General features: G+C 35.3%; 2 protein-coding genes across 3 annotated transcripts in view; one reads left to right on the top strand and one right to left on the bottom strand.

Annotated features, from left to right (window-relative positions):
* Positions 1 to 2567: 2567 nt before the first annotated feature.
* On the bottom strand, positions 2568 to 14177 carry LOC111046495 (ubiquitin-conjugating enzyme E2 variant 2). Of its 2 annotated transcripts, XM_039427664.1 has the most exons (5): positions 13928 to 14152; positions 12594 to 12735; positions 9496 to 9638; positions 5808 to 5933; positions 2568 to 3130 (listed from the first exon to the last, which is right to left on the bottom strand). In XM_039427664.1, the coding sequence occupies exons 2-5, from the start codon at positions 12640 to 12642 to the stop codon at positions 2990 to 2992; spliced, it is 459 nt and encodes a 152-aa protein (XP_039283598.1). In that variant the 5' UTR covers positions 12643 to 12735; positions 13928 to 14152; the 3' UTR covers positions 2568 to 2989. The 2 variants fall into 2 exon arrangements, with proteins under 2 accessions (XP_039283598.1, XP_022187749.1); XM_022332057.2 differs by lacking the exon at positions 12594 to 12735 and having other exon boundaries at positions 13928 to 14177.
* A 153-nt stretch (positions 14178 to 14330) lies between these two features.
* The window catches only part of LOC111046497 (zinc finger protein 485), a 30537-nt gene continuing 20896 nt past the window's right edge, over positions 14331 to 23971 (top strand). The window contains exons 1-4 of the mRNA XM_022332058.2: positions 14331 to 14499; positions 14833 to 15036; positions 17179 to 17318; positions 18744 to 18792. Of these exons, the coding sequence (XP_022187750.2) occupies positions 14844 to 15036; positions 17179 to 17318; positions 18744 to 18792 (382 nt within the window). The 5' untranslated portion in view covers positions 14331 to 14499; positions 14833 to 14843. The remainder of the gene's footprint in view (positions 14500 to 14832; positions 15037 to 17178; positions 17319 to 18743; positions 18793 to 23971) is intronic.

Raw genomic sequence — 23971 nt, 5'->3', positions numbered from 1 at the left:
AGTTGATATTGTGGTAATTATTCATATTGAATGAAAAAGACTAAGAAATAGTCAAAAACCACAGATTTATTGATACTTAGAAAGTCCGGTTAGTTTATCAGAGATTGACAATGGTTTAATAACCGAAACCGGTCTTTCTAAGTATCAATAAATCTGTGGTTTTTTTATTCAAAAATTTCAATTTATTCAATTCAATTGAAATGAGAATTCAAGTTTTCTTTAAATTTTCTAGTAAAGCCTACTCCAAACAGCACATACTGAAAATCAAGGAAGATAAAATAGATTGAGATGCCCTATAAGTTTTGTAACATATTTAAAAGCCAGAAAGTAAGATAGTTTTTATAATAATTGTTTGTGACATTCAAGTACATGAAGAACTAAGCTTTTAATCTAATTTGAGTGTCTCTAAATAAACCTATATTTTTCCATAAAAAACGGCAGAAAGCATTCACACACAGATATGAGCTAAACAAGCCCCTCTTCATCAATGAATGTGTAAATCCCACATCCTAATTATGCCAATACATTTTATATAATGAACAGGTAGCTGTAAATGCATTGTGAGACGTCCGAAACTAGTTTAAACTGCATTCAATATTGATGAAAATTAAATCATGTGTCAAATCTGTAAGGACACCTCACCTATTCTACCATCCTTGTTCCAAGCAAACCATCAAACTATTTTCTTCCTTCTACTCTCCTAACAACAAATACAGTACATACAATAGAAAAATATAAATTAAGACCGGTTACATACTTGAGAGGACACGACACATGCACAATATAACAATAGAAGAAGCTTGTTAACTTAACAACACTAGAAAATCTCGGTTTTACAGAACGTACTCTAGTATTGAAAGAGATAAAGATTCCAGTTATCACTTAAATGGAGAACAGATTTAAACTGGAGATTGAAAGTGAGATTTAAACTGGTCTCAAGAAGAGAACAGGGCTCTTGAATGCTCATCAAGGTTAAAATGTTGAGGTCTAATCTGAGATTTAAACTGGATATTAAAACTGAGATTTAAACTGGTTTAAGAAGAGAACAGGGCTCTTGAATGCTCATCAAGGTTTAAAATGTTGAGGTTTAATCTCCATAGGATTTGAGGGAGATAATCATAAATTACAAACATTATAATTGGTGGATCGTGAATTGTTAGGCCCATTATGCACCATCACAGTTTAAACCAAAGACCTTAAAGATGCATAGACTCACATGCAGCGCTAGTGCACTACCTCCGTAAACGGAGATAGTGGCTAGTGTCGTACTTGGAATTGAAATCGGCCATTGAGAGGGCAACCTATAAGATTATTACATACCAATGCCTTTGTAATCTATAATATTACAAACATAAAGAAATAATATCTCGTGCTAAAATACCCCAATGGCGGCCTTCAATTTCAAGTAAGAGCTATCATTGGGAAGGCATAGGCATTGTGGGTCTACATCTCTTTAAGGTCTTTGGTTTAAGCGGAGATATAGTGCGGTCCACGTTATAATGATCAACTTCGTTTTTGCTATCCTTGTCTATCATTCGACATAGCCGGAGATACTATCCTTTTCTAGGTTCACAACGATGACAATGTTTTTGACGGTGTAGAAATATTATTAATTAATGCAGGGAATTGGCATCGCTATTCTTCTATCTTTATCCACTGCCATTATAACGTGGACCACACTATAGATCAGCTGTTCGTTTTAACCCAGAATGATCACCAATATCCGATTGCGCAAAAGCCTGTTAAATATTAATCATTATTAAATTCACGAGAATCAATCAGAAAAGGTTTTTCCGAAATGAAGTCTTTTCTGATTAGTTCTCAAGTAGAATCTAATCACGATTGAAATTTAACAGGTTTTTGTGCAACCGGTGCATTATAATAAATGCAACTACACCTTTATGTAATCGTAGATTAGCGTGAAACAAAGATGGTGCATATTAGTGAATCGAATCTAAATATGCTCTTTCAGATTGGCCACCAATAAAACAGATACTTTAGTGAGGTCCACGTTATAATGGCAGTGGAGAAAGATAGGAAAACAACGTTGCCGATCCTCTGTCTTGTCAATGCCTTCTATGAAGGGTAACTGATACCGGTTTATTGACGTAATATTAACTGTTCATTCTCGTTTAAATAATCAATTAAATTTTATCAAGCAAGAAATTATATTTTTCAATGATTTCATAATGAATTTTCATAATTAAAATTGAATATTTTGTTAATTAATTACATTTCTACATTGTTAAAAGGTAATCTGGCAACAGAGCAAAGCGAGAAAGAGATGTCGCTATCCGCTTTGTTGAATGATAGACAAGGATAGATTGAAAACAGCAAATCAAACACTGCCATTATTACGTGGATCTCACTATAGAAGCTAGTCCAACAATTCTAATTACTTCCTGTTATTGACTTTTCTAGACAAACAGCGCTTCTCAAATAAAATATTGTTCACGATATCTAAATTTCAAAATATGACACAAATACCGTGTACATTTTGATCACCAAACATCGTATCCCCTCAAGCGAGTATCCTTCCTTAGGTAGCAAAAATAACACACAAGCCATTTTTTGTGAATGGAAATTTAAATCAGCGTCTGACCATTTCCATAATGTAATATCAATAATAATAATTAATTAATATAGTTGATTAATTATTGTATAATCGATTCGCTGTTGCAAGATAGACATCAACATTGACACAGTACATCTTAGAGACATCAACATAGACACAGTAGATCCTAGAGAGGTTGTCATGTTGAGTATTATCTTATAGACATCAACATAGACACAGTAGATCTTAGAGAGGTTGTCATGAATGATAATAATTAACACAAAAAATAGAACAAGATGACGTCATTCAATGCGCGTGTGTGTGAGTGAGTGGAGTGAGATATACAGCTGAACCAATATTTATAGTAGCAATAAAATCAACGAAATTTGTAGATGCTTGCGCAGGTAGAGGGGGAATAAGGGGAGGGGGAGGGGGTTAGAAGCTGCTGCCCTCTGGCGGTTGTGTCAACTTCAAGTTGTCCTTGAGCGTCATCAGACGACGCAACTCTTGCAGCACAGATTTGATGGTGTACTCACGCTGCCATCTCGCCAGTACTGGAACGGCACGGTTGTCGACCTTTGCACAAAGAAAATGAAGGTGAATTGAGCAAAAAAACAACACGTTATTAAAAAAAACATCAAATGGGAATTAAAATTACAGTACTGAGTGTGAAAGAATCTTGGTCTGATCTAAACTTGATGAAGGGTCAAAACAAAGTGGAACGGCAAAGGTAAGCGGGCCATTATTCACTATCCGATATTTTGTCCAACTTGAGGTCCATTAATTCGACGTTGGACTACGAATGGGGTTGTTGTGGGCGGGGCGAATGCTGCCAGACGAGTCGGACAAGTCTGGTGGACTGTTCACCTGACTTGTCTGACCTCGCAAGGTCAGCCGCCTAGTCAGGTTCAATTTGGAACGTGAGTGAAAATGTTGGACTAACCTACCGGAACGTGAGTGGTGAAAGGTCCAACGTGGTGGTCCAACGTAGTTGGACCAAATAGTCGGATAGTGAATGACCCGCTGTAGACCGGTAGAATGTAGCATCGTTTTTAAATAGATCTTATTTTTATTTTGTTTTAATGTGTATTGTTGTTGTTTGCATGTATTATTTTTTTAATCTCTGTATTAAACTTGTGTGTGTGTGTGTAAAGAGAAATAAATTGAAATTGAATTGAAATTAGCCTGCACACTGGGACAATTGTAGCGTCAACCAGCTGTCGCGGGAACATTCAATTGAAAATGTCATGTACATTTGAGTTACGGACATTTTCAAATCCGCGTTCCCATAGCAGCTATAGTGAGGTCCACGTTATAATGGCAGTGAAGAAAGATAGGAGAAAAACGTTGCCAAGTCTCCCCATTTTGCCACTGAGTGTACACAGCTGTTACTCAATTCATCCCATTAAATTTGATCTAATAATAATTATCATTTCCTTGATAAAATAATCAATTTAATGTCAAATTAATCAAGAAAATATATTTTTATAATTTGATTCAAAATTTGCTTCCATAACTGAGATCAAATTTATATTTTTATACAAAACTGAAATGGCGGCTAATTTAAAAAGCTGTGATACACCAATCTGAATTTCAAAACAACAGAAATTAAGTTATTTAATAGGTATTCTATTACAATTTCTTTTAAAAATATAATAGAAAAATTGAAATTCTATTTAAAATAGATAATTTCAATGGAAATAATTCTGAAATAACATTTCAATATTATTCATACCAGTACGAGTAGGCCTAACCTATACGTGTAGGCTAACTGAAGCATTGATGAAGTCTAGGATGGTTAGTTATCAACTTTTAAAATGTCATTTGAGGTATTTTAATTTGTGTTTATCATAGGGTCATGTCTAAAAATTATCGCATTGTTTCAAAAATACATTTTAAATCAATTATACGACTTGTGTACTAAAGTATTTTGATGGAATGAAGAAAAAAAATGGCGGCTGAGAATTATTGTTCTTTTACTTTTGTACAGTCACTGTCAAAAGTAAAAATAAAATATTCTGGCAAACGGACAACATTGCAAAGCTAGAGAGAGATAGCGCTATATGTTTTGTTGTATGATAGAAAAGGACAACAACAGTATTGTCAATCGTACACTGCCATTATAACGTGGACCTCACTATAGTAGCCGTTACTATGTCCCTGTGTGCAGCGTGCTTAATGCATGTATTCAAATGTGGCAGAGAATAGACTAGAATCGCTGCCTTTATTTCGGCATAGTGGAACGGCGAATGTAGGGTATAAGGTAGAAAAAAGTGGAGACATTTTTATATCCTTGCTTTATATAAACACTCTTCACAAAACTCTCTGATATCTTCAACACTTCACTATGTTTTGACCATTACTCAGTGGCCGTTATTAGGCTACACACATACACAGATTTAGCAACGACACGATATCGTCTCGAAATTATATGGCGTCAAATGAAATAGCTTTTGAATACTACAAAGTCGACGTCCGATTGACAGTTTCCACACTTACCATTTATTGTCATCTGTGATATCTATATTGAATGGAAGTATTTGAAATGATGTCAACCATCTATCTATTGATATTACTAGGGTCAACCGCACGAAAGTAGGTCGTCAATGGGTGTGGAGGATTGAAGAGGTTCTCATCTGTTCCAATTTCCATCGGACTATTTTCGTGTGATTGATTACATAATATCTGTAGTACTGTAGTCCGATGGAATTTGGAACAGATGAGTACCTCCTCAGCACCCCCCCCCCGCACCCATAGACGTAACCAATCACTACCTCCGTAAACAAAGCCATAGTGCATTCGTGTGACGTCAGCACAGGTAGGGATCCTACACCAATAAAAATACTAGCTGATATAGATCAGCTGAAATCACCTGTGCTGACGTCACACGAACGCACTACGAACAGCTTTGTTTACGGAGGTAGTGAGCCAATTCGTCAAGCATATTAAAAAAAATTAATTGATTCTCAATAATCAGCTGTGGACTACTGTTGATAAACTCCTATTTGGCAACGATGCATTCATATTTTCCAATTTCCATCGTACTACTTTCGAGCGGTTGACCATTAGTAATTTCAATAGAAACATGGTTGGCATCATTCCAAGTATTTTCATTCAATATAGATATCCAACAAAATCATACTAATTAGGTACTTCATATTTACAGAAGAAAGATTAGGGGAAAAAGGTCACTAGAAATGAACTAATAATCTTAAACTTTTTAATTCTAACTATAGAAAATAGAAAAACTCACCAAGCCAGTAGAACTATTAACGCAGGTCATATTGATTCTAGAGACGAAGCGTGCAGTCGGCGCATCATCCGGATATTTTTGACCGCATTCTACTTTTAAACTATACATTCGATTCTCGTACGGTGTCTGCAAACAAAAACCATTCGAAATTAGTTAAATGAACTTGCAAATATGTATTTTACACTATCAAAAGACATGGCAAGTAGTTTCAAATGAACCTGAGTAAGAAGTATCTTCCGTATATTAGATTATTACGAATCTTTTTTTTGTAATCCTATACTATTAAACGAGCAACTTCTGTTTATATGTTTCGATGTTTGTATTTCACCTGATCTCGAAAACGGCTCTAACGATTCTCACGAAATTCAGAACATAGTAGGTTTATAATATAAAGACTCGATTGCGCTAGGTCTCATTCCTGGGAAAACTAGCTGAAGGACATTAAAATGATAATTATTATTCATCCTTGGAAAAACAGCTGATAATAATTATTTCGTTGTCTGTTGGTGATGGAAGTGAGTGAGCGAGTTCATGTGTGTGGGACTGTGTCAAAATTATGACTCAGCTGTTGAACTTTTGTAATCATTCAATCAGGTACTTAGTACCGGTTGCAAAAAAGCCGGGTTATTTTCAATCCTGATTAATTTTCCAGTAGATCCATCTTTTTGAAATGGTCTTCTCTGATTTGGTTCACGTGAAGTTAATCAGGATTAAAATTTAACCGGGTTTTGAGCAGCTGGGGCTTTGTGAAGGAAATTTTTGCATTCCTCTGGGAATTAATCTCAATTTACTGTGATTAGATAGAACATTTCTGTATGAATGTTATTATAATTTCTTCTTTCGTAATAATTTTTTTATGCTTTTGTACTCCAGAGCGAAGCTCGGTCCCCGATATTGCTTCATTAACCCTAGAAAGATATAAGAAAGGGTAAAGGGTATACATTCGTATTTTTTACATATATAGGTTCATCAGCTGGATCTATTCATTTATCGTATGGCATTTTAGTCAAAATTTCACACTTTTATAAATGCACGTCAAGGGTTGAAATGTACTGCATTGCCATACAGTAAAGTGGTTAGCCTCAACCAGGTAGGCACGTCTATGATGTGGTGCACTGTCTGCTCCATCGCCCCACAGTCACATGGTGGGGGGTTTGAGAGTATTCATCAGCTGAATAAGAAATGTTTCTGGACTGAAAAAATTTATTCATTCATTATATCCTTTGAACAACATTCCGTCAAACTGAAATTGAGAAAATTGCTGTTGTAATAGTATATTTCGCACCTAGGGTCGAAAATGTACGTTTTCCGGCTCGAGATCGCGGTTTTCAAGTTCGAGACGAAGTCGAGAACTTGAAGCGTTCGAGAGCCGGAAAAACATTTTTGCCCGTGTTGCGAACGCTATTTTTCGCCACACCAAAAAAAAAACTTCCCAATATTTATAAGAAATTGAAAAATTAATAGAATTCAAACAGCCTATTTTGATAGTTTGAATCTTGGTTATGACAACTTTTACTGTCAATTAATTTCAATATTACTAATTAATAATATACAATAGTGACCATATTTTTATACTATTAATATTTCGAATAATTGTTTGAATTTTTATAGCTCGCGCTTTGCGCCCGGTGCAATATCTCATGGATAGATGGATGAATAGAATTTTCATTACTATTTTGAAATAATGTGATGAAAAAATTAATATAATTGCATATTTCACAGTTTTGTCTCAAAATATATCTAAAAAATTGATTGAAATTTAAATTATGGTAACTAATATAAAAAATAGCTAATAAAAGTCGAAATTCATCGACAAAAAAAAATGTCATTGACCGAGATTCGAACCTAGATCATGTTTGTTATTCACTGAGCTTTGAGTTCTGATGTATTACGCCTTTACGCTCTCGGCCATTGCGTATTGAATGTAGAGGCCTGACTGATAACACTTAGTATACACGTAATACTGTAAACTAGACTTCTAAAAAAGTTTACTTCACTCCTAAAAAGCGTACAACCTTTGACTATAGAAAGAAGGTTGTTCTTTCTATAGAAGAAGGTTCTTTCTATAGTCAAAGGTACAACAGACTTTGGCTCATGACTTATATTATTAAAATTAATATTATTATCTGTTTCACAATAACATTTTCACTCTGAATTAAGTCAGGTAACGTATGTAGGCTACTATAATATAGTGTATAGCGGCATATTTGAAGCCGGTTTGTCGGCATTTTCACAACAAAATATTGCTCTGAAATCATAGAGAAAACATTCGAAGATTCAATCTTGAGTGGGCCTAATGTTTTCTCTATATGGTTTAATATTAAAGAAAAATTATCTAAAAGTTTTAATAATGAATTACGGAAAAATTACTAGGAATTTTTTAGTCAAGGCTGAGTTTCACCAGTAGGCTTACCTTAAACTTCAGATCTCTGCTGTATTTTCTTGTTATTATAGTTGATTGTATTGCATTAAGAAGTGGAATTCGATAATAAAAAAGAAACAATTATTACTCTCCCTCACTTTTAAATATTGATACAATTATTGTACTTTGATTTCAAATTCGATTCTTCACTTTTAAATACTTGCGATACGTACCTTTCTGACAATGGACAATGCAGCCATTGTATTCATTGTTTGATATCAAAAACACAATAATAAATATAAAATTATGAAACAGTAATTTATAAAATATATTATAGACATAATTTCGCGATTCACGATACATAATTATATAGATTATTACAGTCGTTATGAGATTGTCTCTCTATGATTTTTGTGAGATCGGACACGATCAGCTGTTATTCAAGGTCACTTTACAGCCCTAGGGCCGTAAAGTTTTACCGGCCTGGTCGGAAAACAATCACTTTCGGCCTCCATATGACGAACGTAAACCAGCTCATTACATCCAAGTGTGGCGAAAAATAGTTTTTCCAATCATAAAAAATAAAATCTACTGTAATGTCTTTGAAAAAAAATCAGTAAAATTCCCTTCTATCGGCCTTAGTTTTGAGATTTATCGATTTCTTTAAAAACTTCAATAACTTTAAAACTAACAGTCAAAATCTATATTTAATGATACCGTATGTTTGGAAAGAGGTTTTTAAATTTCCAATGAGATTCAAATAATTAGTTCCCTTGTTTGACGTTTATGAACTTTTTATGGGTGTTCAAAATACAAAATTGGCTTTGAGCTCGACAAATTAATGTACTTTGAGCGCTCATTTAAAACTTCAAAAACGTCAAACAAAGAAACAAATTATAAGAATCTTATTGAAAATATCTTCCTCTTTCTAACAATATCCTTAGAATTGGATTTTGATTGATAGTTCTCTAGTTATTGACGTTTTTCAAAATATAAAAAAAAATAGGAAAATTTTACTGGACATGTTTGGTGCAAATTGCATGTAGAAGCTATGTCTTCTAGGTTTTCTCTCCCTATCATTTTGATGATGTACTTATTTATCAATGAATGGATAAAATAAAATAAAAAACCTTCGGCTGTTACACCTTTCGTGAAACACCCTGTATATTTGTTGACCAATAAAATTATTCTTTTCCAAATTCGAGTTATCACTATCAAGTGTATCTAACAACTCTTACAATAAAGGTTTAGCCCTCTATGGTCTTCGGCCGTTACATATTTCGTGGGCCACGCTTTATGATTATTCTACTTTTGTCAAGTGCTTACCCTAGGTGGGCCAATAATCATGCCGGTCCAATGTGTGAGGGTCATATCGTCATCATTTTCGAGACCCCAGCTGATTGTTCCATCTCCGCCCCCTCTCTGACCCTGTTCCAGTTCCTCTAGCAGCCGAAAATTGCGTGGCACCACTGAAAAAAATCAGACAATTTTATAAGATAGTCATATATAAAACCAAAAAATAGCGTTGCCCTACTGAAATCGTCCTAAACTAAAATTGAAATGAGGAGAAATGATGGATCAACTTCATTTTAAAATGGGAAATCATTTAAAAGCATGAATAATTCTCTGAGAAACTGAAAAGATTCACTTAAGAATTATACAATAATTTGAAATTAATACTTGAAAGTTATGTACATTGTAATTATACCAATCTATCCTGAAGACCGTTTTCAAACTATCTTATTTCTCACCGACACAAAAATCAATATGTCCTCCGATAGGGTCCACACCACCATAGATAAATTATTTATTGTTTTTGAAGGGACGGATTCAAGGAAGGTTCAAAGAACCCCACACGTCAACCGAAGCTTATTGTGTTCCCAAGTAGTATGTTAGTTAGGCAAACCAATACCTACGTCCTTTACAAGAAACACGAGTTTTTCCCTATACTAACATTCCATTCATCACCTGGTTGCAATCCTTGTCGCAATTCAGTGTGATATGCTTGGCAGTCTCTTCAGACTGATTAGTCCTCGTGACCTACGTGAGTTCCACTCCTGGCCTTCTTTGTAGGTCCTTCCGCTGAGGAAGGGGCGGCTAAGTTGCCTCTAGGGCGCCCGGCCACCCTCGACTCAGCTTCTTGATCCGCATTTGTGCCTGGAGTTTCACCCATCTCTGGTCTCACCCATCATCTTTTGGTAGAGAGTTAGTGGGGAGGATATTTTTAATATTCTTTCCGAAGAATGGACATTGATATGTCCAAAGCTCCGCCAATTTATGTAGATGCATAACAATATAATTATATATAGTTATTATATTACAAATTGCTTTTTCATATCATACACAGTTCAATAATTATTTTCTTAGTCTATATTATGTAAATTCATCTATAATTTTGCTGTATTGTAAGCTATTGTATATAAGTGTATAAGCCAGTATATATTGTAATCTACATAAAGTACTCAATCAATCAATCAATCAGTCTCTTGGGTTTTTCTTTTTGCCCTTCCAAAACTCTGCAGGATCAAAAGCCTCACCTCTCCCAAGAAGTTTTGCCTAAATGGCCGCCCTTCTTTGAGCAGTGGTGAGTTTTGGCCTCTCCACCCACAAACTCGTGACCTACGTGAGTTCCACTCCTGGTCTTTTTGTAGGTCATTCCGCTGAGGAAGGGGCCGCCAAGTTGCCTCTAGGGCGCCCGGCCACCCTTGACTCAGCCTCTTGACCCACATTTGTGCCTGGAGTTTCACCCATCTCTGGTCTCTTGGGTTTTTCTTTTTGCCTCTCCGAAACTGCCCTGATGGGGCAGATACCGTGGGTTTGAAGGCAAGATAAATTCTGTAGTTTTCTTGAGGTCCATTTTAGTCGCCTCCTACGACAAGCATGGATACTGTGGGTGAATTCTGGTTTTCAACACATTCTCGAGTACGATGATCGACTCAAAGCTCCCCCAACCGACAGGGGCTATATAGAGGAAAAGAATATTACAATTATTTTGTCTCTGGTTCCATTGATAATCGGAGGACATTTGGGGTGTCGTGTCGGCGAGAAATCGGTGTGAAAACGGCCATTTGACATGAGAAGTTGAAGAGTTTTTTTATTTATTTTTTAGAATATGTATCTTCATGGGAAGTTGGAGTTTGATTATTATTTTAAAAGATGATCATCTTAATTCAGCTCATATTTTCAACAATAAGTTGATTCCTCTCCTTTGGTACAATTTAATAAATAGCCTATAGCAGTTGTAGGTGACGAGTCCCTGATGGAAGTTCCACTTATCCTGAGTATATAATTTAATCTGTCAATGAGACTCACAACATTTATATATTTGCCAGGTCCGAAAGTTCAACATTCCCTATAACATGGGAGTGATCCAGCTAAAATGTTTTGTTCGTAACCGGGTTTGAACCCGGGACCCCTCGACTGCAACGCCAGCACTATATCAACTAGACCACGAATCAATCCAATTCTATAGTGAGGTACACGTTATAATGGCAGTGTTCGATTAGCAACGGTATTGCTATCCTTGCCTTTTATTCAACAACAAAGCGGATAGCGCTATCTCTTTCTCGCTTTGATATGTTGCCAGACCGTCTTCTAACAATGTAGAATTAACAAAATATTTCATCTTAATTATTATTATTATTTTATTGATTCAATGTTACAGAATTATCATGTAAAATAATTTGGGGGATGATCAACAGGCACAGCCCAAAACTGTTCTTCCCCCGAATTTTGATTCATTAAAATAGTCTAGAAAATAGGTTATGTTTTCTTCACTTTATAAAATTTTGTCTAATTTTCTCACCAAACACTTTATAAACAATTAATTATTTTTAAATATAATTTATTGCTTAATAAAATATAATTTATTATTTTAATTGAGAATGAACAATTAATATTAGGCTACATCAATAAAACTGTATCAGCAAAATGTGATAATCTTCAAAACTTGTGTATCTTCAAACTGCATACCGTCTATAGAAGGCATTGACAAGAAAGAGGTGTGGCAACGTTTTTTTCCTATCATTCTCCACTGTCATTACAATGTGGACCTCACTTTAAAACAACCTAGTGTTGTTAACAACAAGGTTGGATTGAGTCTATATTTGAATAAAAATACACCATCTAATGAGCTAGGCTACATCGTTTCATCAACTCTATGTTGACAGCAAAGCAGAACACTTCAACTAATTTGAGACGAATAGTCAACGACTTTACTATGCAATTTAACTGTAATTGAGCCAATCAGCTCAATCATACATGAACTAAGAAAACTTCATACACAACATACTAATTCCATCGATTACTCTATGTAATAACAATTATTTTTATTGGGGCAATTTATTCAATAAAACAAGCAATATACTGAAATTTTAGAAAACTGCAACATTTTACTTTTGAATAGCAAGATATAATAATTTTACAAATCTTGGTTTGATCGTCCTGATTAGAACTCTTCTTCTTGAGAGACATCTTGCAGTTTATCCAATATTACAGTTCCAATCTTTATCTTCAATTACTCGATGAGGGTGACTTGAAAAATGACTTTTCAACAGCAGTAGATATCTACAGGGAATGAGTTAATAAGATGAGTTATAGGTCAATGATAATAATTATTTTATTATCAAATAATTCAAATGAGTAGAATTCTTTAGAATTAGATTAACTAAAGCTGCGTTTACACCAAAGTTATTAAAAAAAATGTTAATAACTTAATCTTTATAGATTCTATTAGATTAACGGAAGAACGGAACTTAACAAACACATAAGTTCATCATGTGTATAAGTTATGCTCAATCTAATAGACTCTATAGAGATTAAGTTATTAACATTTTGCTAATAACTTTGATGTAAACGCAGCTTTAGTAAGTAAGTTACTTAAAATAATATAGGCTATATGTTACTATTGGAATATTTTTTACAACAAGAATTTGATTAGGAAGTAAAGATAATAAATATTATATATATTCAACAACTCATATGGCAACTTAGGTCAACTTGGCTCTCAGACATATTCCATCCAGCTTAAATAAGGAGAAAAGTATGAAGTAGGTTTGAATTAGGCCTACGACCTTTAAAACCATCTTTTTTATGGCTAATAAAATTATTTGAAATGAAATAAATCTATTTTTACGTTTCAAATTCCTAGTATTTTACGTGTATTAAAAGTTTCAATTTGTTAAATCCAATCCAAATTTTCAACTTACATGTAGAATTCTCACATAACCTAACTTTCACTTCCGGATTTACTCCAATTTAAAAACATAGTCTTATAAATCAATCAGAAATCTAACTTGAAACATGATATTTAGCTGATGTTGAACCGAAGGGAATTAAGTAGAGTTGTTTGATTAACTATCAAGTTATTATAAATACTTTGAAACAAATCGATATACATTATGCAAGAGAATGGTACACGCAAACAAAAGAGTCCAGTTGATGAAATGGGCACAGCTAGATTTCAATTTACTAATCAACTTTGTTGATTGGAACTGTAATTACGAAAATGTGTGTTTGCTAAGCAAGTAAATTAGATTTTTTCATCAATTCCTAAGTTTCTAGTATCATTGTATCAATGGCGGTTGAACACCTAACCATAATTTAGTACATCATTATTTACCAGGGAATATAATTGGCAGGTGGAAAAAGTATATTCATGAGTAATAACGACATTAATTTTCAATAAAATCGATTGTTACAATTACAAACTAATCAATAAATAGTTTAATAATTTTGAAGTACATGACATGAAACTTACCTACACCGCCAGTAGTACATGCCATTTTATAAGATTAATTATTAGCAAACCAATACAAGTGATAAGTTATTTTGTATCTTGGATTCACCGGCATGAAATGAAATAATCGGTAATGCAATAGTTGAACGACAAAGATTCAAATTTCTATAATTTTGAAGCCCAACTACTACAAAATATTCTAGAAAATGTGCCCTGCAACCTGCATCTGCAACACTGCAACAGCTATGCCATCTGTATCTGTACAATAATTGGCAGAAAATGTCATCTTTTAAGTGTTAAATAGAAAACTTTTTAATTGCAAATTATATGAAAATATTCAAGATATTCATTATTTAATTGCAATTTGAATACTAAAATTAGAAAAAAAAATAATTCAAATGTTGTCAGATTTTTTCAAAACATTACAGCAGACGGAAAACTAAAATGGCGGTAGTCAATATCAACTTGTTTTGATTTTAGTTTATTTAAATTTATGTCTATAGTTTATTAATTATGTGTAAATTATCACTCCAACGTCTATCAATTTAAGCATTTCATAATATTATTCATATTTAAAAGATAATTCAATCAAGGTATTTTTTAATCATCTTTTTGAAGTGTGCATAAAATTAACCTCCAAACTTTTAATAGCATGTTGAGGATTTTTGTTGATTTGTAGTTTGTAATCTATTTTACTATCGGATTTTTATTGATATTTTATTGAATTTCTTCAAAATCATTAATCTATTCCTCCACTTTCAAGAAATAGAATGTTAGTGCTATGTATTTTATTGTTTTCTATCAGTAGACCAAGTTACTTATTATTCATTTACATAATATTTCATTGAAGCTATAACTTTGATAGCATCAATTTTAGTCTTGTAATTTTAAGTTATCATCTTTACTCTAAACCTTCTTGTTTTCAGGTGTTTGAAACATGAATGACGGAGATGACATTTTATCGCTTCTAACCTACACGACGTTGGCTTCTGCCACAATAGAGGACAATGCCTTGTCGGAGAGCAATACCTGGCAGACTTCTGCCGAAAGTAAAGATGAAATGTCGGCTTCTACAACAGTGCCTGTCGTTGCCCTGGACGATGGCAGATTTGTACTGCAAAACAGTGATGGTATGAATAGCCTCCTTTTATTTTATTATAAGATTTGTGTCACATTTGGACACCAGTGAGAATTCTCCCCCATTCGTAGTGTCCAATCGATTAACAGTACATTACTTCTGACTGCGTCCATTAAAATATTGATACCAGCCTATTTTTTTACATGAGTCTTTAATAGGCTACCTATATTAGAACATTTTTGGGCTATTTATATTATTGCTCAGTGCCTGACCCTCAGCTCTGAAAGTTGCCAGATCATTTCTTATTTTTAAGCTTGACCTATTGAGTCATGAGCAGCTGTAGGCCAATTTCAATAATACCACCTCTGCCTAAGATATTTGAAGTATTCATGAAAAAACAATTGGCGCACTACTTTTCCTTACTTACTTACTTATTTCTTACTTTCAATGTCTTCCTTACGGTCCTGGGATCGGGGAATCGTCAATGGATTTGGTCTCCTCTATCAGAGTCGTCAAGAAGGTGTATAGAGTATCTTGCACTATACTCTAAGGTGATGGTACTTATGCTCCTCAATTTCAAGAAGGAAATTATAATTTCCTCAATTATTTGAAAGTAGGAAATTATCCACAGATGCTGAGCATGAATTTCGGCAGGGGAAATCCTAGCTGATTCAGGAGATCCTGAAATCCTTTCAGGCTGGTGACTCAGTGCATTGGCGGACCTGAGTAAGGCATTTTAGTGTGTATCACATGTTATACTGCTCAAGAAACTGGCCGTTATGGAGTATGTGGTCCAGTTTTCACCACCTTAAGATCCTACCTATCTGAAAGAAAGCAAATACTCACTCTTGAAGGAGCATACTCAGGTCACCATGGAGTGCCTCAGGATTCGGTGATAGGCACTCTTCTGTTACTGGTGATCAAGAAGATACAGCATACTCTAGCTGCCCGTAGTGACATTGACTACCACAACACCAGGCGCAGTGAACTGTTGGATATCCCCAGGAGAGGCCTCAACCGATTACATGCCAGTTATAGGATTTCTGCCCTGAAATTTCACAACAAGCTGCCTAGTAGTGTAAAGCAATTGGATGAGGCTGCCTTCAGGAGGACCGTCCTGAAGCTACTGTGTGACAAGGCCTATTACAATGTAAATTAATTTGTGGATGATAATTTAAATTTTTACTAAACAACTATCTCGTATGAGATATTAAGCCGTTCTCGGACTTTTCACCCACTCTGTATAAAGGTTAGACTCTATTTTGAAATTTGCCGCCAAAATAGCTTCAATATGGATTCTCTATAAATAACATTGGTGTCTATACCTCTTTCTAAAGACCTTGGGGCAAATCATACAACTCCAGAAGCAGGGATACGGCGTGATTGGGCGCTCATAGAAAATACGTACCGTATAGAACATACGTAAGCGTTGGATGCTTATTAGCATACATTTGATATTTTTTGAATTTTGAAGTGTTCATTCCCATTACTTCAACTAAATAAGACTAATATTTGAAATAAGATGTCACGATTTCATAACATATTGGTGTCACCAAAAATAATAATAATACCGAGGGTGATGCCCACATAAAATATTTGGCTTGTGCGTGGGTAATGAGTGAGAGGGATGATGATGAGAGATGACGGCTACTTTTTAGGTTGTTGGAACCTACGGCTTATCGCCTCCTCCGAAAGAAGGGGAATATAGCTCAAGATTATTGATATAAAGGAATTGTTTTTGAGACATTCTTTTTAGATTTGTAAGTTTCACCATACAGAAACAATAGCGTAAATAGATATCCCATGGTATAGGGCGTTTATGTCGCAACTCTTACTGTTATCTCAAGCCGATTACTGTTGATCATTGTCGAATTTTACTGTTTTGTTGGGGTGAGTGTATGAACGGCACAATATGAGAGACTACCAGTGTCACACAGCTTCACGGGAAAGAATTACATGAACTATCGGCTTGAGATAACAGTAAGAGTTGCAACATAAACGCCCTATACCATGGGATATCTACTTATGCTATTGTTTCTCTATGGTTTCACATACACATGAAATGGAGAGCTCAGTCAGTTCTAATTTTAATCTCTGATTTGGGTTGTCCACTTTTATTTCACATTTCTATATTTTTCTTTGTTATTTGGTATTATGTATGTGAAATAAATGAATTGATTTTCTGTTTTTATAGGTCAGTTCTATTTGCTGACAATGAGCTCTGCTGATGCGAACGAAGAGATTCTGCCACAATTTTCTACTGATTTCAGTGTTGACAACGCGGTGACATTTGAAGAGAGCGAAGCTGTTACTAACACTATTATTGTCAATGAGGTAAATTTTTTTAATCTATTAATATATCAAATTTTCAATTTTTGTAGTCAATAATTTCCGTTTTAATTCAACGTTTTACATGAAATTCAGAGCTATTGGGACTGGACTCTCTAGAGTGGTATCTTACCATTCAAGAACACTTTGGTTCAGTCACGTGTCTACCTCCGTTCATACAAGAGTTTAATCATAAAGAAATAATAGCATAAGAAGATATCCCAGTGTCTAGGGCGTCCATGTTCAAAATATTACTGTCAATTCAAGCTAATAGTCCAAGTAGTTATTTTTCGTGAAGCTATGTGACGCTGGTAATCTCAACACTCTCACCCGGCCAAAACAGTAATTATAGACAGTATACTCCGTACAAATTACTTCAAACTTGGAGGAATTTGCGGTGCAGAGAAATGGAGGAATATCAGCTAATTACAGTGATGAATAGAGTCATAGGTGGAAGCGCAGTAGTCAATTTGTCGATTAGAGTCATTCGAATCAGTGCTTGCTAAGAGGAAACTTCCTTAGTTAAACATGGGCGCTTGAATACTCACTGGAAATTAGAGAACACGGCCGGTTCACAACGGTAACATAGCCGCCGTTGTATCCCTGCCGCTGTATGCCTTCTCTGCTGCGCATGTCCATCCCAAGTAAGAAGTAATTTTGTACAGAGTATAGTCGTCTTGAGTTAACAGAGAATCGGCTTGAAATATGTAACATAAACGACCTTACTATGGGATATCCTCTTATGCTATCTATTCTCTATGGACAAAATCAGAACTATAAAGAGTTATCAGACAAACACTATCATACTAAACTCTAGAAGAATCTTATTTCAAGATTCTTTCAACGACTTCATCAAGAAGATATTGTTATAATTGTTGTTGCTCTCGCCCAGTCATATTTGACCGAGCGAAGTGAGGTCTAAGATTCAAGTCGACGGTTTGGCATTTATCTTAATGTTCAAATGTTTATATGTTGCGCATTTACGGCGAAACGCGGTAATAGATTTTCATGAAATTTTACAGGTATGTTCCTTTTTTAATTGCGCATCGACGTATATACAAGGTTTTTTGAATTTTTGCATTTCAAGGATAATATAAAAGGAAAAAGGAGCCTCCTTCATACGCCAATATTAGAGTAAAAATCAGACTATAGAATTATTCATCATAAATCAGCTGACAAGTGATTACACAGATGTGTGGAGAAGCCAGTCTATTGCTGTATTTCCATAAGGTCTATAGTTTCAATCAGGTACTTGTGGATGAGAATACTTCGTGAGGTCTACTGTTCACAGAACTACCAGTCAAATTATGTTTGTAATTGTATTGATCAATAAATGAATAATTAACAACTAGATCAGTAAATATTGACTAATCAATTGATAGATTACAAAATAAAATAAAAACACAATTTTTTGTTGCTTTTTCCTCACAGGGACCACCCAAAAAGGCAATCGAGATTCCTGATTCACCCTCGGACGAAGGTAAATTCTGTAATTTTTTTTCGGCCATTGTTGATGTTTGAAATGTACAATATACTCTATGATCAGTGACATTGGAAGTCCATGAGTAGATTTTGGAAAGAGATAGATAGATAAATGCCTTTTTATTCACACTTTACAATATTAAAAGTGATGTGGGCGAAATTGAGGCAATAAGAGCCCCTTCTTCCATTTAACCCACAAGAGATTGTGATACGTTAAAAGACAGTTTGTGAATTCTCAAAATAATTCAATTCAAATAATCATCAATATTATTCCAATATGGACATGTTAGTGTGAGATCACATTGAATGCGTATTTGTACAAGTGCACGTCAGAGTATGCATAATCTTTAAGGTGTTATTGAAACAAATTGTTTCAATAACAATTTGTCCTTTTGGAGTTTGGTATAGTTGCATGGGGTGGTGCTTGCAAGACGCTACTTCAGCCACTCCATTGTCCAGGAAGCCATTCTGAAAGTAGCTCTGAAAAAACTCCACTTTCCTCCACTGACATTCTCTTTGAGGAGAGTCCGTCTTGACTGTAAGACAGCTCTTCATTAAAAACATTTTAATACATTTATTTTCCAACATGAACATTCTTGGGCCCATTACACATATGCATCAAATGCGGTATGCTATAAACACTGGTATTACAGCTATACCCCTCCAGAGATCTCTTACACAAACCAATTACTTCTATATTTCACATGTTCTGTATCGTAACTTGGCTAGTCACTTCCCACATCAGATAGTATTTCAGGCCGTCTCGAAATCCTTATTTAAATTGAAATTAAATAAATTTTTAATACAGCTGGGAGTGGACAATGCAGAAAACATCATCACAACAAATTATAACACCTACCTTGGTCGATAAATTTGCTGGTGGTGACAACCCGTCTACTGTTCTTGAAATCTGTATGCACCATTACACTAATTAATCTTTATTTATTTATTTATTTATTTATATATTACATGTCATAGGCCATTACAAGAAAAGCATGGACAATTGTCATACAAAAATCAGTCAATAAAAACATAACTTAATCTAGCAATACAAGTTCTTATTTCTAAACAATGCATTATATTAAGATGACAAAAGTAACTATGACTATGATGCACACTATTATAGATACCAGTAACACAAAAAACAAACATTTATAGATAAAAAATAGAATAGTAGAGTAAGGTACTAAAATAAAGTCAGTCTATCAGCCTCTTTCACATAGTAATTAATATTGAAAATGTTGAAAGGAAGGCCTAGGATTTAATTTATGAGTGTCTGCCAACTATACGGACACTCCTCAATCAACCAGTCCTTAGTCATTCTTTTGAACAGGCCAAGTGATTGAGCCTCCTTTAACCGGGTTGGCAACGAATTAAAAACCTTTATACTTTTATGCTCCGTACTTTGTTCATAAAATGCTGTTCGGTGCTGATTAATTCTTACAACATTTCTTGATCTGGTGAAATGATCATGAATATCAGATCCTGTTGTCCAACTGTCATGTGACTTATAAGCAAAAATAGCCAGGTTGTAAATATAAAGAGCAGGAACTGTCATGATTCTTGATGACTTGAAAATGGACCGACAAGAAAATCTATGGGGCTTCCCAAACATGATCCTAACAGTTCTCTTCTGGGCTTTGAAAACCATCAGTGCATCTCTTGAAGCACCCCAAAGCAGTATGCCATATGAGAGTAGTGACTCAAAATACCCATGGTAGGCAGCAATCACAGCATCTCTTGCCAGAACCCCAGATAATCTTGAGATAATGAAGGCTGCTGAATTGAGTTTTTTTATCAGTGATTCCACATGAACTGACCATGCCAAATTCCGGTCGACAGTCACTCCCAGGAACCCTGCCGAGGTAGAGGGCTGAACCTCCTCACCATCAATATCAAACTGGAAAGAGCCCAGCTGTGATCGCTGTATCTGGAATTCAATAAATGAGGTTTTCTTAATGTTTACCTCCAACAAGTTTGCCTTGCACCACTGAGCCACCTCACTAAGCACAGAGTCTGCAGTCAGCTGAAGTTCATCACTATTCCTAGCTGTTATTAGGAAATTTGAATCATCAGCAAAGAGAACTGATTTGGCATGATGTACATTTGCAGGGAGGTCATTAATGTAAATCAGAAACAGAAGGGGGCCCAAAATTGATCCCTGTGGGACCCCTCTCCCAACAGGACGAAGTTCAGACCTGAATTTACCATTAATGACAACACCATTATCGCCCTCTATTTCAACCATCTGGTTTCTGTTACTAAGATAAGACTCAATCACCGACAAGAAATTACCTCTAATTCCATAGTAATGAAGCTTCCTTAGGAGAATGCTGTGGTTCAGGCTGTCAAATGCCTTCTTCATATCAACGAAAAACCCCAAGACCTTAACACCCTGATCCAATGATGAATAGATATCACTGATGAAACTCTCCAATGCATCTACGGTTGACATTCCAGCTCTAAAACCATATTGACACTCACTTAAAAGATTGTTATTCAGGAAGTGAGCCAGCAAGGGGTCATATATTGCTCTCTCCCATACCTTGGACAAAGAGGTCAAGTTAGCTATAGGTCGGTATTTATCCACTTCCTTCCGAGAGCCTTTTTTGAAAATTGGTTTTAGCTTAGATACCTTGAAGCAGGCGGGGAATGACCCAGAAGCACATGATCTGTTCAGAAGCTGAGTGACAGGACCACTGACACAATGGAAAAACTCATGTAGTATTTTTGAAGGAATTCCATCAGACCCACTGGACATTTTCATTTTTAGCTTCTTAGCAATAGATACAACCTCTTGCTCAGACCAAGTTGGCATCTCAGAGACAGCAGCATTACCAGGGTTAGAATTTACAAGTAAATCACAAAAAGAAGGACCGTCAAAAACCCCCAAACTGAGCCTATTATTCGATGAAACCACCCCAGCAAAGTAGTCATTGAATACTTCAGCAACTTCACAAAGTGATCCTACTGGGAGGCCATCAATCAAAATTGGATACTCAGTACTCACCCTGATGGGAGTTTCCTTCCTGATTAGATTCCATACAGCCTTAGATTTGTTGTCAGCAGAAGCTATCAGTCTCTTGGAATATTCAGTCTTGAGAGAATGGATCAGCAGTTTGATGTCAGAGGATATCTTTTTGAACAACTCACGAAACAGAGTATTTTGAGGATAAGCCTTCATAAACAGTTCCAGGTCTCGCTTCCTGTTACAGAGATCCTTCAAGTAAGGATTTGACCAGGGGATCTTTGAAGTATTTCTGGGGATTCCTAACTTTCTCAAAGGAAAGGCCATTTCAAAACCCTGAACAAACATCTGGACAAAGTAATCAGTCTGAGCCTCGTGGTGAATCTCATTCAGATATATAGGTGACCAGTCACATTGACCTAAGTAGTGAGAGAATTTCAACTTGTTTTGATCAGAGAAAGATCGTTTCATTACAGCCTTGAGAGATTTCACCTGATGCAGAGGTAAAGGAACAACTATCTCCTGAGCAAAGTGATCGGACAGAGACAAGCTAATCACTCTTGACAATACAGCATCAATATATTTGACACTGATGAAACCATTATCCAACAGAGTGGAAGAGTGAGCTGTAACCCGAGTAGGCTCCCCAATCACATCCTGAAGACCATAAGCACAGAAGACTGACATCAACTCCTGCTTTGAGCTTGAGTTGCTGAGAAAGTCAACATTAAAGTCGCCAATCACAATAATTCCCTTAAATCTCTTAAAAGTTGAAGAAAGAAGCTTGTCAAGCCTGTCAACAAATGTATCCATTGAGCTGTCAGGGGATCTATAAATACAGACTATTAGAAAATCACCCTCCACAGTCACAGCCGCTGCCTCAAAGTCTGACTCGCAAACCTCTGCTAAGCTGAATTCAGAGGTCAAAAATCCACATCTTGAATATATGGCCACACCACCGCCCTTTCGTAACTCTCTGTTGAAATAGCACACAAGATTAAAATTTTCAATATTAACACTTTCACTGCCATTCAACCACGTTTCAGAGAGACATAAGAGATCAACTCTACTTAGAGATTTGTTTTTCTGCATGTTTTGAATTTGCAGAGCCAACTCTGTGTTTTTATTACGAATACTTCGAACATTATAGTGCAGGACATTTAGAGTGACTGGGCCTGACATAGAATTAGGTGAGTGACCATGGTTGCTTCCAGCCTCAGCAAGACAGTCAATCAGATTTGTGCGATCTACAAATGTTTGCAATCGCTGGTTTAATCTAAAAAATTGATTGGTCTATAAGAGATCAGAACTGGAATTTCATGAGTAGCTACCACATCCTGATCAGTACGGTCAACCACTATAGAATCAGGTGTTGCTTCAATAGAGCAATGCACACTACCATTTTCGCCAATTCTCTCATCACATTGGAAAGGACCATCATCACTAGCACGTGAGCCACTACATAATCTTCTTTTTTGAGCTATTCAATAATTTATTCACTGTACGTAATAATAATATTCAATAAGATTCTGAATGCATCAAGATTATTGTTTCCTTTCTCTCTGTAAAACTTTTAATATGCAACTCTGGTTTGCGCACAGGCATTTTTTTCCCATGCAGATTATTTTCTAAAGATTTATTTGGCTTAGTGTATTCATGCGATTGTTTTATTCTTTGTTGTTTAATATTGAAAATGAGTACATAAGATTTTTGCTTTGTAAATTGAATTTTTTTTAAATAAATATCTTTTGTCTGTCTGTCTGTGACTTGCATGTAGCTGCTCACACTGAACGCAACCAGTTCGAGCATGCGTTCAGTATAAGTGCTCTCATGCATAACTAAGCGTGCACTTGTAATATATACGCATTAAATGGTATCAAATCCTCATAATGAGACGTTTTCAGTCATGGTGAACTCTTCTTTTGCTTAAAAGTCACAGCACCATTACTCTTTTTATAGTTCGTTTCTCATTTGCGGGCTTGGTCATAACCAAGCGCGTACTGGTACATGTATAGCTTTTTCAATAACCTCTCATTTATGTTCATTATGCTCTTTGTATGGTTTGAAAATGGAAATACATTGGAATAAAATAGATGAATGAATTTTCATTGTAGAAAAAGGTGATTTGTTGTATGATAAAATAAATAAATAAGCTTTAGTTTGTTGTATAATAAAATAATTTGACGTTAAGTAGCGTTGAATATTGATT

The sequence above is a fragment of the Nilaparvata lugens genome, chromosome 5 (assembly GCF_014356525.2).
Source record: "Nilaparvata lugens isolate BPH chromosome 5, ASM1435652v1, whole genome shotgun sequence".
Classification (NCBI taxonomy): Eukaryota; Metazoa; Arthropoda; class Insecta; order Hemiptera; family Delphacidae; genus Nilaparvata; species Nilaparvata lugens.
The sequence above is the reverse complement of the archived record's forward strand: the minus strand, read 5'-3'. Positions and strand labels throughout refer to the sequence as shown.